The following is a 13827-nucleotide window of genomic DNA, read 5'->3' as shown; positions in this document are numbered from 1 at the left end:
GAACAAACAGAACCCAAAGTTAGTAGAAGGAAAGAAATCATAAAGATCAGAGCAGAAATAAAAGAAATAGATACAAAGAAAAGAATAGCAAAGATCAATAAAACTAAAAGCTGGTTCTTTGGGAAGATAAACAAAATTGATAAACCTTTAGCCAGACTCAACAAGAAAAAGAGGGAGAGGACTCAAATCAATAAAATTAGAAATGAAAAAGGAGAAGTTACAACGGACACCACAGTAATACAGAGCATCATAAGAGACTTCTACAAGCAACACTTTGCTAATTAAATGGACGACCTGGAAGAAATGGACAGATTCTTAGAAAGGTATAACCTTCCAAGACTGAACCAGAAATAAATAGAAAATATGAAAAGACCAATCACAAGTAATGAAATTGAAACTGGGATTAAAAATCTTCCAACAAACAAAAGTCCAGGACCAGATGGCTTCACAGGTGAATGCTATCAAACATTTAGAGAAGAGCTAACACCCATCCTTCTCAAACTCTTCCAAAATACAGCAGAGGAAGGAACACTCCAAAACTCACTTTATAAGGCCACCATCACCCTGATACCAAAACCAGACAAAGATACTACAAAAAAAGAAAATTACAGACCAATATCATGATGAATATAGATGCAAAAACCCTCAACAAAATACTAGCAAACAGAATCCAACAACACATTAAAAGAATCATACACCACGATCAAGCGGGATTTATTCCAGAGATGCAAGGATTCTTCAATATATGCAAATCAATCAATGTGAAACACCATATTAACAAATTGAAGAATAAGAACCATATGATCATCTCAATAGATACAGAAAAAGCTTTTGACAAATTCAACATCCATTTATGATAAAAGCTCTCCAGAAAGTGGGCATAGAGGGAAACAACCTCAATATAATAAAGGCCATATATGACAAACCCACAGCAAACATCATTCTCAATGGTGAAAAACTGAAAGCATTTCCTCTAAGATCATGAACAAGACAAGGATATCCACTCTCACTGCTATTATTCAACATAGTTTTGGAAGTCCTAGCCACAGCAGAGAAGAAAAACAAATAAAAGGAATACAAATTGGAAAAGAAGAAGTACAACTGTCACGGTTTGCAAATGACATGATATTATTCATAGATAATCCTAAAGATGCCACCAGAAAACTACTAGAGCTAATCAATGAAGCTGGTAAAGTTGCAGGATACAAAATTAATGCACAGAAATCTCTTGCAGTCCTATACACTAACAATGAAAGATCAAAAATAGAAATTAAGGAAACAATCCCATTCACCATTACAACCAAAAGAACAAAATACCTAAGAACAAACCTACCTAAGGAGGTAAAAGACCTGTACTCAGAAAACTATAAGACACTGATGAAAGAAATCAAAGACAACACAAACAGATGGAGAGATATACCATGTTCTTGGACTGGAAGAATCAATATTGCGAAAATAACTATACTACCCAAAGCAATCTACAGATTCAATGCAATCCCTATCAAATTACCAATGGCATTTTTTACAGAACTAGAACAAAAAATCTTAAAATTTGTATGGAGACACAAAAGACCCAGAATAGACAAAGCAACCTTGAGGGGAAAAAACAGAGCTGGAGGAATCAGACTCCCTGACTTCAGACTATACTACAAAGCTACAGTAATCAAAACAATATGGTACTGGCACAAAAACAGAAATATAGATCAATAGAACAGGAGAGAAAGCCCAGAGATAAACCCACGCACCTATTGTCAACTAATCTATGACAAAGGAGGCAAGGATATACATGGAGAAAAGACAGTCTCTTCAGTAAGTGGTACTGGGAAAACCAGACAGCTACATGTAAAAGAATGAGATTAGAACACTCCCTAACACCATACACAAAAATAAACTCAAAATGGATTAAAGACATAAATGTAAGACCAGACACTAAAGCTCTTAGAGGATAACATAGAACACTCTGACATAAATTACAACAATATGTTTTTTGACCCACCTCCTAGAGAAATGGAAATAAAAACAAAAATAAACAAATGGAATCTAACGAAACTTAAAAGCTTTTTCACAGCAAAGGAAACTATAAACAAGACAAAAAGACAACCCTCAGAATGGGAGAAAATATTTGCAAAAGAAACAATGGACAAAGGATTAATCTCCAAAATATATAAACAGCTCATGCAGCTCAATAGTAAAAAAACAAACAACCCAATCAAAAAATGGGCAGAAAACCTAAATAGACATTTCTCCAAAGAAGACATACAGGTGGCCAAGAGGCATACAAAAACCTGGTTAACATCACTAATTATAAGAGAAATGCAAATCAAAACTGCAATGAGGGGCTTCCCTGGCGACGCAGTGGTTGAGAGTCCGCCTGCCGATGCAGGGGACACAGGTTCGTGTCCTGGTCCGGGAAGATCCCACATGCCACAGAGCGGCTGGGCCCGTGAGCCATGGCTTCTGAGCCTGCACGTCTGGAGCCTGTGCTCCGCAACGGGAGAGGCCACAACAGTGAGAGGACTGCATACCGCAAAAAAAAAACAAAAACAAAAAAACTGCAATGAGGTGTCACCTCACACAGGTCAGAATGGCCATCATCAGAAAATCTACAAACAACTAATACTGGAGAGTGTGTGGAGAAAAGGGAACCCTCTTACACTGTTGATGGGAATGTCAATTGATACAGCCACTATGGAGAACAGTATGGAATTTCCTTAAAAAACTAAAAATAGAATTACCTTAAGACCCAGCAATACCATTACTGGGCATATACCCAGACAAAACCATAATTCAAAGGACAGATGCACCCCAATGTTCATTGCAGCACTATTTACAATAGCCAGGTCATGGAAGCAACCTAAATGCCCACTGACAGAAGAATGGATAAAGAAGATGTGTTACATATTTACAATAGAATATTACTCAGCCATAGAAAGGAACAAAATTGGGTCATTTGTAGAGAGCGGATGGACCTAGAGACGGTCATACAGAGTGAAGTAAGTCAGAAAGAGAAAAACAAATATCATATATTAACGCATATATGTGGAATCTAGAAAAATGGTACAAATGAACCGGTTTGCCAGGCAGAAATAGAGACACAGATGCAGAGAACAAACGTATGGACACCAAGGGGGGAAAGCAGGGGGAATGAATTGGGAGATTGGGATTGACATATATACACTAATATGTATAAAATAGATAACTAATAAGTAACTGTTGTATAAAAAAATTAAATTAAAAAAAGAAAAAAGTGAAAAAAGAATTTTCATCTGGAGACTTCACCCAAGAAGGTCCACTTTACTCAAGTACCAAAAGACTTTTATGAGCTGGTCAGCCTAATAGCTTGATTCCCAAACAGAGTGTTCTAGTGAGACCATAGCTAACCAGAAAGCTCATGTTCCAGCAAAACTTCAACTATGATATATTTAAATAGAATCCTTCAACATCCAAAATGAAGAAGTGGTTATTGTTTGCCCTCCTTCATGAAAACAAATGAACCATTGTACTTTTTCTTGAACTAATACATAACATCAACTTTGAAAATTAACAACAGGAAATCAGAAATAACCTCTTCTCTTACCTCCACCACTGTGGTTTCTGCAGCTTTGCACATCGGCAAGTTGAAATTCCTTGCACTTTTCCTACATTAGAGGAATAAGGAAGTGGAGAAAGAAGGGCAAAAATAAGTGTCTCTCTCAGCTTTAATTATAGATTAAAAGAATTTCTGTAAACCAAGACTTTGTGAATCTTTTTAAAAGAGTGTATCATATTTTCGATAAGTTCTATAGCCATTTTATAAACAAAAACAATACGATGGTCACTTCATTCAATTATATAGCTTTTTATGGGGTTAAGAGAAAGAGGGAATACTTTTCATATTCAACATAGTTATACACAGAAAAATAAAATGGATATTAATAAATCTACTCTAAAACTAATTTCTCTAAGTCTTTTACCTGAGATGCCACTTTGTTTTATAGTTAAATATTTCACTAAGCTTGCTCTTGTTAAAATATTAAGAAAAGTAGCAAGTGCTTTATATGAGAAGGTATAGTAATTATACTCCTATTAAAGAAACCTATTGCTGAAATTAACTGAAACATTCATCGGTGATTTGTGAGTCGTAAAGATCAGTGTGGAGAATCAATTTCTAATGAAATTTTTAAAGCTACAAGCCCCCCATCAGACCCTGAAGTGAAAAATTTTAAGAAGCGGCCAATTTTGCTGATGGTTCTGCATTGCCAAGTTCCTAAATTAATGCACTTCCTCTAATTATAAAAATCTTAATGTATTTTTGTTTCTGAGAGTGTAAATTGATAGGGAAAATTCTTTGGTAAAGAGAAATAATTCACAGCTATGCCTTAACAGCTCTTTGTGACACCAATGTTTCTTTCACTTGGATTCAAGGATAGGTGTGTCCTCAAGAGAGGAATCCTTGTGTACTTTGACAAGTTACCGTGTTGGATTCCACCAGACATCCAGCATCAAAAGCTCCAAGGGCAGAGTGGCCTGAGGTGCAGGCATGCAGAGCCTGCCCACTCTAACAATGGCCTAGACAGACCTCTGTACCAGTTGTCCCACTAAACGTGAAGGTCAGCCTAGAAGTCAGTATCTTAAGAATCTAGGCCACCTGACCACTGGGGACAAGCACTCTCATTTCACATCAAAGCTCAATGGCTACTGAGCAGAAACTACAGGCATAAGGTCTGTACTCAGAATAGCCCTTGTGCAGTCTTTAGATAACAGGCAATAAAGCACAGGATAAACTGATGGAAATACTTTAAACAATTCATTTCCATTTGCTACTATACAATTTCATTAACCTTTAAAAGAAAACAACAACTAAGCTTTGCAAGCATTACATCAAGGTGTCAAATAAGGTAGACATCATTCAAAATGTCCTCTGTAATTGCCAAAATTAGTTATAATATCAAAAATTGGCTAAATCCTGGGACTTCCCTGGTGGTCCGGTGGTTAAGACCCACACTTCCACCGCAGGGGGCACGGGTTCGATTCCTAGTTGGGGAACTAAGATCTCATACGCTGTGGCCCGGACAAAAAAACAAAAACAAAACAAAAACAAATGAACCAAAAAATTGGCTAAATTCAAGAAATCAAATACAGTATTAATGTCATAGAAGATCTTCAGAAATGAACAAAAACATGAGAGTGACCACTGGTAATTTAATTGTGATTATACCAAAGCTGCATTTGATAAAGATAAAAAATATCACTAACTAAAAGCAGAAAAAGGCCAATATTATGAGAAAGACAAGTATTTCCGTAACCTAACAGGCGACGTCTTCAAGACCAAACATTTTGAAAAACTTTTATGAGTATATTCAAACGTGGCACAATTTGCAAAAACAACTATATAATCCCTAAATCCAAGATACTAAAACTTGGTATTTAGTATGCTTAGGGTAATCAAAAGATATTGAAATCTATTAAGTGGTTTAATATCTGTGGCTATCTAGATAACGAGAATGAAAGTTAAACATTATTAAGGGTAACCAACTTTCCAGACATAATCTTTATAAGCATTTCCTAGAAGACACCAATAGGCCTGGAAAAGAACTGACCTAAGTGATTATTAGCAATATTTTTCCATAATATCAAAGTAACAGGCATTTTAAGACAATTCATATAAATAACACTGTCAAAATTAAATATAATTGTGTGCTTTAGTCACATTTTTTAAGCATGTCACAACACTGTAACTAGTTTTGGCAACTAAAGTACACGGGCAAAAATAATTTGTATGTGACTATATACAAGGATATACAGATTCAAATAGTTAACAAACAGTGCACCATGGGTACCAACCAATCAGAACAGATGTCCTCAAGTGCATCAAACCAGCATGACTGCACAGCAATGGTTCTGCACCCACCTATATACACACACACAGGTGTGTTTGATTTTAAGCCATTTTTAAAATAAATTTTTAAATACCAAACACATCAAGATATCCATTTTGTAATCATAATTTCGGAAATATAAAGTTGCTGAAATGCATTACATTTAACATTTTTTAAAACCATTATATTACCTGAAAATCACATTTCCTGCTCGGTCTGCCTTCCAGGCTTTCACCAAAGCGAAATCCCCTGTGATTGCTTCCTCCAAAATAAAATGTTGACCATTAAACTCCCTCACCTGCAAGAGACAAAGAGCGCATTGTCAGGATCTGCAGAGGTCTTGTTTGGTTGTGCTCCCTGCTCTCATAGAGGCAGATAATAAGGATACAAGCCTAGTTAGAAAAGAGGGAGAGATCTAAACTGAAACTTCAAGGAAGAGTAGTGCAGGCAACCAGGGCTTCGTCAAAATGGTGAAGAGGGGCTTCCCTGGTGGCACAGTGGTTGAGAGTCCGCCTGCCGATGCAGGGGACACGGGTTCGTGCCCCGGTCCGGGAGGATCCCACATGCCGTGGAGCAGCTGGGCCTGTGAGCCATGGCCGCTGAGCCTGCGCGTCCGGAGCCTGTGCTCCGCAACGGGAGAGCCCACAGCAGTGAGAGGCCCGCGTACCGCGGGAAAAAAAAAAAAAAAAAAATGGTGAAGAGGCCACTGAGGGAGCAGCATGTGCAAAGGTTCAGAAGCAAGAGGAAGCTTGGCAATTGTGAGGAGCTGAAAGCTCCATATGCTTAAGGCATAGACTGTGTTAGCACTCACTTTATTATTTGTGTGAATAATTTACATACTGAACACGAAAAAGAGCCCCAGAAAACCATGTAAGTTGCATGAAATGGGCAATGAGTGGTTTTCCTACTTAAAATAGTTATAAAAATCCATTCATCTCTTCTAATGAATCCATCATCCTCTGTTGAGATTTTAATTGGGATTCCTAAAATTTGTAGAGAACTGACATGCTATATCCTCCCACCTGTGAGAATATAGGCCTACATTTTTTAAAGTCTTCTTTTACCTCCTTCAATAGTTTCATAGTTTTCCCTCAGAAAAAGCTTTGTATATATTTTCCAGCTTTATTCATAGGTGCTTCTTGGTTTTTGATACCACTGTGACTGTTATATTTTATTCTATTATACCTTCTCTCTGTCATTACTGGTCTAATGGAAGGCTATTGATTTTTGTATGTTTATTTACTTTTAATTCTACTCCAAATGGGAGGGGAGGGAAGAAGACGCATAAAGCAAAACTATGCCGCGGCATTTTGTTCCTTTTTTCTTCATGGGGACTTAGCTCTGGGAATTGAAAGGAAGAGGGGAAGTAACGTCAATACCTCTCTCCATCACCACAGGAGATGGGAGCCATTTGAAGGCCAAACTCCATTTTCATTCCTACTGCGCCCCCTAGTGGACAAATTACATGCATTTTATAGAAAGCTGGAGAAAGCTCCAGTACATTTACTTTTCTTTAACTGTGGTTTAAAACAAGAAATTTTCTTTTTTTTTAAATTATAGTTAATTTACAGTATTGTGCTAGTTTCAGGTGTGCAGCAAAGTGATTCAGACATATATATGTACACATATACATATATATTCTTTTTCAGATTCTTTTCTATTATAGGTTATTACAGATATTAAATATAGTTCCCTGTGTTATACAGTAGGTTCTTGTTTATTTATATATATATAGTAGTGTGTGTATGTTAATCCCAAACTCCTAATTTATCCCTCTCCCTCGCTTTCCCTTTTGGTAACCATAAATTTGTTTTCTATGTCTATGAGTCTATTTCTGTTTTGTAAATAAGTTCATCTGTATCATTTTTTTAGATTCCACATATAAGTGATATCATATGATATCCGTCTTTCTCTGTCTGCCTTCATTTAGTATGATAATCTCTAGGTCCATCCATGTTGCTGCAAATGGGATTATTTCATTTCTTTTCATGGCTCAGTAATATTCCACTGTATGTACGTACCACATCTTTAACCATTCATCTGTTGATGAACATTTAGGTTGCTTCCATGTCTTGACTATTGTAAATAGTGCTGCTATGAACATTGGGGTGCATGTATCTTTTCGAATTAGAGTTTTTGTCTTTTCCAGATATATGCCCAGGAGTGGGATTGCTGGATCATATGGTGACTCTACTTTTAGCTTTTTAAGGAACCTCCATACTGTTTTCCATTGTGGCTGCACCAATTTACGTTCCCACCAACAGTGTAGGAGGGTTCCCTTTTCTCTACATCCTCTCCACCATTTATTATTTGTAGACTTCTTGATGATGGCCATTCTGACCAGTGTGAGGTGATACCTCATTGTAGTTTTGATCTGCACTAAAACAGAATCATTTCTTAAAGAACAGTTTCCTTAAAGACATTATCCCACTTTCCTGTTAGAAAAGCTTAATGAATTTAGGGAATCACTGATGAATGAGGATCATATTAATATGAACTTAGACAAATTATATGAAAGATATTTGTAACCTACACATCAATATAGTTTAAGTCTTATGTATTTCAGCCATCACCAGAGATGATAGTTGAGGCCTTTACATACAGATCTAGAGAACTACATATACATCTAAATATATGCTAAGCCAGGGCAAAGTAAAAACATTAGCGTTTCTTTCTATTCCAGTTATCTAATTTCCTGAAGAGTCTACACATCAGCAGTTGCTAAGTGTTCACTATTCTAAAGTTTTAAAACAGGGGAGGAATTGGTTTTGTCCAACTAGCTGTTATATTTACTTGAAAGAGTTATGCACGTCAGAGTCTCCACTTCCCCATCTTTCAGTCCTTTCTTGAATCCACTCCAGTCAAATTTTCACCATTCCAGAAAAATCCTCTTCTCCAGAAAAATCACTGTTTAAGGTCACCAATGACTTCCACGTTTCCAAACCCAACAGTCAATTTCCAGTCCTCTTACCCAACCTCTTCATACTCTGACATGGTTGATCACTCCCTCCTTTGTAAAAGTTCCCATCTTCCAAATCACCGGACTCCCCTGGGTTTCCTCTCCACTCACTAGACACTCTTTCCCATCTTATTTGCTGCTCCCTTTCCTCTTTTCAACTTTTCAATGTCAGGCCTCTTCTAAACCCTTAAAGGCAGAAGAGCTGTTCTCCTGTCTACACTCCAACCCCAGTCCCATGGATTTAAACACCACTTGCTGATGCCTCCAAAGTTCCTACCCCAGCTCTCAACCCTCTCGGAGCTGAGCTCGAGCCTACAGAACACCTCCTCTTGGAAGCTAGTGAATGTCTCAAAAGCACCAAGTCCAGGCAGAGCTCTTTGATTACCCCCATGCTCGGCCCTTTTCAATAAGCAGCATGCTTGATTCTTGTCTTTTCTTACTCAGTAAATCCTGTTGGCTCTACTATCAACATATTTCCCAATTGCAACCACTTCTCACAAATTCCACTGTTACCACCTTAGTCTAAACCACCTTCCACTCCCACCTGGATTAATACAACAGCCTCTTCATCCGTCTCCCTGCTTCTGCTGTTGGGTCTCCAGCAAAAAAACTCACTACCCAACAGCCACGGTGCTCTTTCCAAAATGTAACTCAGATCCCATCACTGTCCCACCATATTCAAAACACTCTGTTGTCCTCTCACCACACTCAGTAAAGGCCAAACTCGTGTGGTCTGGCTCCTGCCTCTCTTTAACCTCCAACCCTACCACTCTCTCCTCATTCATTCTGTTCCAGTCTTACTGCCCTGCTGTTCCACACATGAGGCAAGCCTGCCCTGGGACCCTGTCCTTCCTCTTCCTTCTGAGTAGAGCACAAACCTATAATCTTCACCCAGCTCATTCCCTATTTTATTCAGGTCTCTACCAAATGTCACCTACTCAGAGAGGTTTTCCCTGACCCAGCCTGGAGCACACCTTCCTGACCACACTCATCATCCTCTCTGCCTTTGCCCTACTTGATTTGTGTTCACAGCACTTCCAGTATTGACATTGTCTGTTTGTCTATTTGTTCTTTGTCGGGGGGACTTGGTCTAGAACACCCCTTTTTCCACCACGCTTAGACCAGTGTTTGACAAACAGAAGGTCCTCAATAACTATCACTGACCTAAGGAATTCACTCATTTCCTCTTCCCACCATAATCGAGGACAACAAAGAGCTAACAAGAATCATTTCAAGAAATTACTGTTGTATTCCTAGGGGATGCAGACAAAAATGACAAAACTGCTAGATTCTTACACCTCCTGAGATGAACCCAGGCATTCAGAACAGATTCTAGTCTATCCTATGTTTTCACCAGGAGAGTTAATGCTGTAACTTCTAGCAAGCTCTCAAAGCATTCACCCGATTTTGCCAGGCATCTTTATCTATATTAACCAAGATCCATCTTAATAATTAGGTTCCTGTCCTTTACTTTGTCAACAACTTTTTAAACCTAATTAGGCGGTAAAGAAAGAAGCAAGATAGCGTATTAACAAAAGCTTTGGGTCAATATAGGTCACTCTAATCAGAAAGGCAAAGCTCCAGATGGAGGACGCTGCTGGATAAACACTGGACAGCAGGGGACAAGGGCATGACCTTTATCTTCCCTCAAAACACGGACGTGCAGAGCTAACATCCCTATAAGCAGAAAGGTGATAAAAGCCCTTGATTTACTAAATTTTCGCTTCCCTAGAGATAAGCTCAGCATTTCTGCAACATTTGTTAATGCTCATGAGCCATGTGGGCAGGGAGAAGGGAAAGACACTAAAAATACAGCTGGCATGTGTCATTTTAAAAACTGGCTCAAACCTGAGGATCTCAAATACCTATATCTAGAGTTCTTTTCTCTTCTTTTTTTTTAAAAAAAGATTTTTTTGACGTGGACTATTTTTAAAGTCTTCATTGAATTTGTTACAGTATTGCTTCTGTTTTATGTTTTGGTTTTTTGGCCGTGAGGCATGTGGGATTTTAGTTCCCCCACCAGGAATTGAACCCACACCCCCTGCATTGGAAGGCGAAGTCTTAACCACTGGATTGCCAGGTAAGTCCCTATTCTTTTCTAATATGTGAGTGAAGTTACCCAGTATAAAGATACCCCATCCTATCTAGCACTTTAAATAAAACTAAGTTATTCAGTTATTCAAATAGGTCCAGTATACAAAATGAAGGACAAAGGAGATAATATGAACCCTCTGTTCCATTATATAGTTATAACTGCCCCCGCTTTTTAAGATTGTAGACAAACTTGTGATTTCTTTGGCTTTTTTCTCCCCCTTCAATCACATCCAGAAGGGGCCTGAGCATGAAGAGTTTAATACCATATATAGCATACATTTACTCTATTTTCCACATAAACATAATCAGCAATTATAAATGCTCCTAAATTTCTTAAAACTTACCATAAAACTAATCTTGACTTGTACCTCTTCTATGGATTACAGATTCTTTTCTTCTCATTTATTTATTCTGGTCTCTCTATGTGATTTAAGTTACTAGCAGATGCTCAGTTTTAGCTAGAAATTTTACCTAACATGTTTACATTATGGAATGAATGACAGTGTTCTCACACAGATGTGTTTTGTTTTTTTTGCGGTATGCGGGCCTCTCACTGTTGTGGCCTCTCCCTTTGCGGAGCACAGGCTCCAGACGCGCAGGCTCAGCGGCCATGGCTCACGGGCCCAGCCGCTCCGCGGCATGTGGGATCCTCCCAGACTGGGGCACGAACCAGAGTCCCCTGCATCGACAGGTGGACTCTCAACCACTGCGCCACCAGGGAAGCCCAACAGGTGTGGTTTTATACTTAGTTACCCAACAAGTCCACCTGGAATCCTGTGCTGATAGAGATATCCAGCTTTCTTACCTCTCTTGGCTTACTGGCAATGGCAATGCTGCCATCTTTGTTGTATTTGATCGGTGACCCTCCTTCTTGCACTAGGGTCCCATACCCTGTGCTGGTGTAAAATGCAGGAACTCCAGCCCCACCTGCACGAATCCTCTCTGCAAGCGTGCCCTACAAGTGAAAAAACAACACTGCATCAGAAGTCCATTAAACACTTCTGTCTGCAGACACAGAAACACTTACAGGCACCATCCCTGTATTCTAGGTGTTTACCAATCTAAACCACACCCAGCAGTGCATACTGGTTTGTCTCGCTGACACTGCAGGCTAGAATATCAATGTAAAACAGTTACTATCTTTCTAGACAACAACCTCTCTATCCTTAATCCTTAATTCTTAATGGAACTGCTTATTTGTATATTAGTGCTTTCAGCTTCCATGTCTCCACTGGTTTCTTGACATCACATTCTACATCAGTCTATCTGTAATATTTTTAAAGAAATTTCCAAATCTGAAGTATGTGACTTTAACTGTATACATTAAAAAACATACAGTTAAATTTTGTGTTTTACTATGTACTCTATGTAGGCATGGCCTGAACCTTATCTTTAATAACAATGTTATGATTATATAATAATAATGTAAAATGTTCAAACCTATCTAGAATTTATTCTAAACCATTCTCGTAAGTATTTTATCTACTACATTATCTAACTAAGGAAAAATTCAAGATAGGCAAAGAGTACAACATACAGGTAAAATGGTTTTTAAAAAGCCAAGAGAGATTCAAATTTTGTTTCAGAGTAGGAACAGCTATATGTAAAGTTTTTTTGTATCTTCTTCTGATCATCTTTGTCCCCCTTCTAGGGATCAGTGATTTCAAACCTAATTTCCCCAGCTCTTCCACCACCACCTGCCTTTCCACCTGGTTTTCCCACAGGGTAATAACTCTGGACCCGGACATTTCCTGACACACTCCCTAATGTGAAACATCTTGTTACGGTCTAGCTACATCATATTCAGACTAGATAACTGACTAGCTAACCAGTAGTAAGAATAGGTTCAGATTTTGTTTTGTTTTGTTTTGTTTTGTTTTGTTTTGGCTGTGTCACGCGGCTTGTGGGATCTTAGCTCCCCAACCAGGGACCGAACCCGTGCCCCCTGCAGTGGAAGCATGGAGCCCTAACCACTGGACTGCCAGGGAATTCCCTAGGTTTAGATATTAATGATGGTGTGTTAATATTGTCCCAACCTGAAAACAAGTTTCCACTTGAACTGGGGCCTTTAAATACTAAACTCAAAGAAGGGACTAACAGCTGGGATTTCAGACACTGTGTCATTTGGAATAGGCGGGATATTCTGAGGAAGGATGGACCTGTGACATAAATGAAAACCTTCCAGATACCTGGTTCTCTGTTCTAACTGATGGACAGAGGTGACTCTTCCCTGCACTTTGGGTACTTTAAGTTAATAACATCCACAAAAATTAAATCATCAAAACAACCATAATAACACTCCCTACTTTAAAATATTTTTTATGTCCACCCTCCCTGAATACTATACTCCTCTTTGTCCAACTGGGCAAAGGCATGAAAATCGACTATTGCCACATACAGGCCCCCTGCAGGTACCACCAAGACCCCACATCCAACCCCCAAGGGAGTCCTAATCCCTACCACTTCATCAGCACTTCCTCCCTGGCTCTCAGGCTGCAAAACGAGTTCCCAGAGCCAGTGTTTACTCATGCACCACTAAACTGGGGCAGGAAATTCTGACTTCTTTCAGCTTAAAGGAAGAATGTGAAAGAAATATTAAGGAAGTTCCTTTCCCATGTATATGCCCTCTGACAAAATAAGGGATAATGCAAATGATAAAAAAAAGGCAGGGACTTCCCTGGTGGTCCAGTGGTTAAGAATCCACCTTCCAATGCAGGGGACGCAGGTTCGATCCCCGGTAAGGGAACTAAGATCCCACATGCCATGGGGCAACTAAGCCCATGCGCCACAACTAGAGAGAAGCCCGTGTGCTGCAACTACTGAGCCTGCGCACTCTAGAGCGCGTGTGCCACAACTAGACAAGCCCACGTACCGCAACGAAGACCCAGCACAGTCAAAAAAAAGAAAAAAAAAGAA

General features: G+C 38.9%; 1 protein-coding gene across 1 annotated transcript in view; it reads right to left on the bottom strand.

The window, feature by feature from the left end:
• The window catches only part of OXCT1 (3-oxoacid CoA-transferase 1), a 142812-nt gene that overhangs the window by 109757 nt on the left and 19228 nt on the right, over positions 1-13827 (bottom strand). Inside the window, exons 5-7 of the mRNA XM_060009541.1 lie at positions 11717-11866; positions 6050-6156; positions 3578-3638 (exon numbers count right to left, since the gene is read on the bottom strand). Of these exons, the coding sequence (XP_059865524.1) occupies positions 3578-3638; positions 6050-6156; positions 11717-11866 (318 nt within the window). The remainder of the gene's footprint in view (positions 1-3577; positions 3639-6049; positions 6157-11716; positions 11867-13827) is intronic.

Source organism: Delphinus delphis, chromosome 3 (assembly GCF_949987515.2).
Source record: "Delphinus delphis chromosome 3, mDelDel1.2, whole genome shotgun sequence".
NCBI classification, from domain to species: Eukaryota; Metazoa; Chordata; class Mammalia; order Artiodactyla; family Delphinidae; genus Delphinus; species Delphinus delphis.
This window is presented reverse-complemented; position numbering and strand designations above follow the sequence as displayed.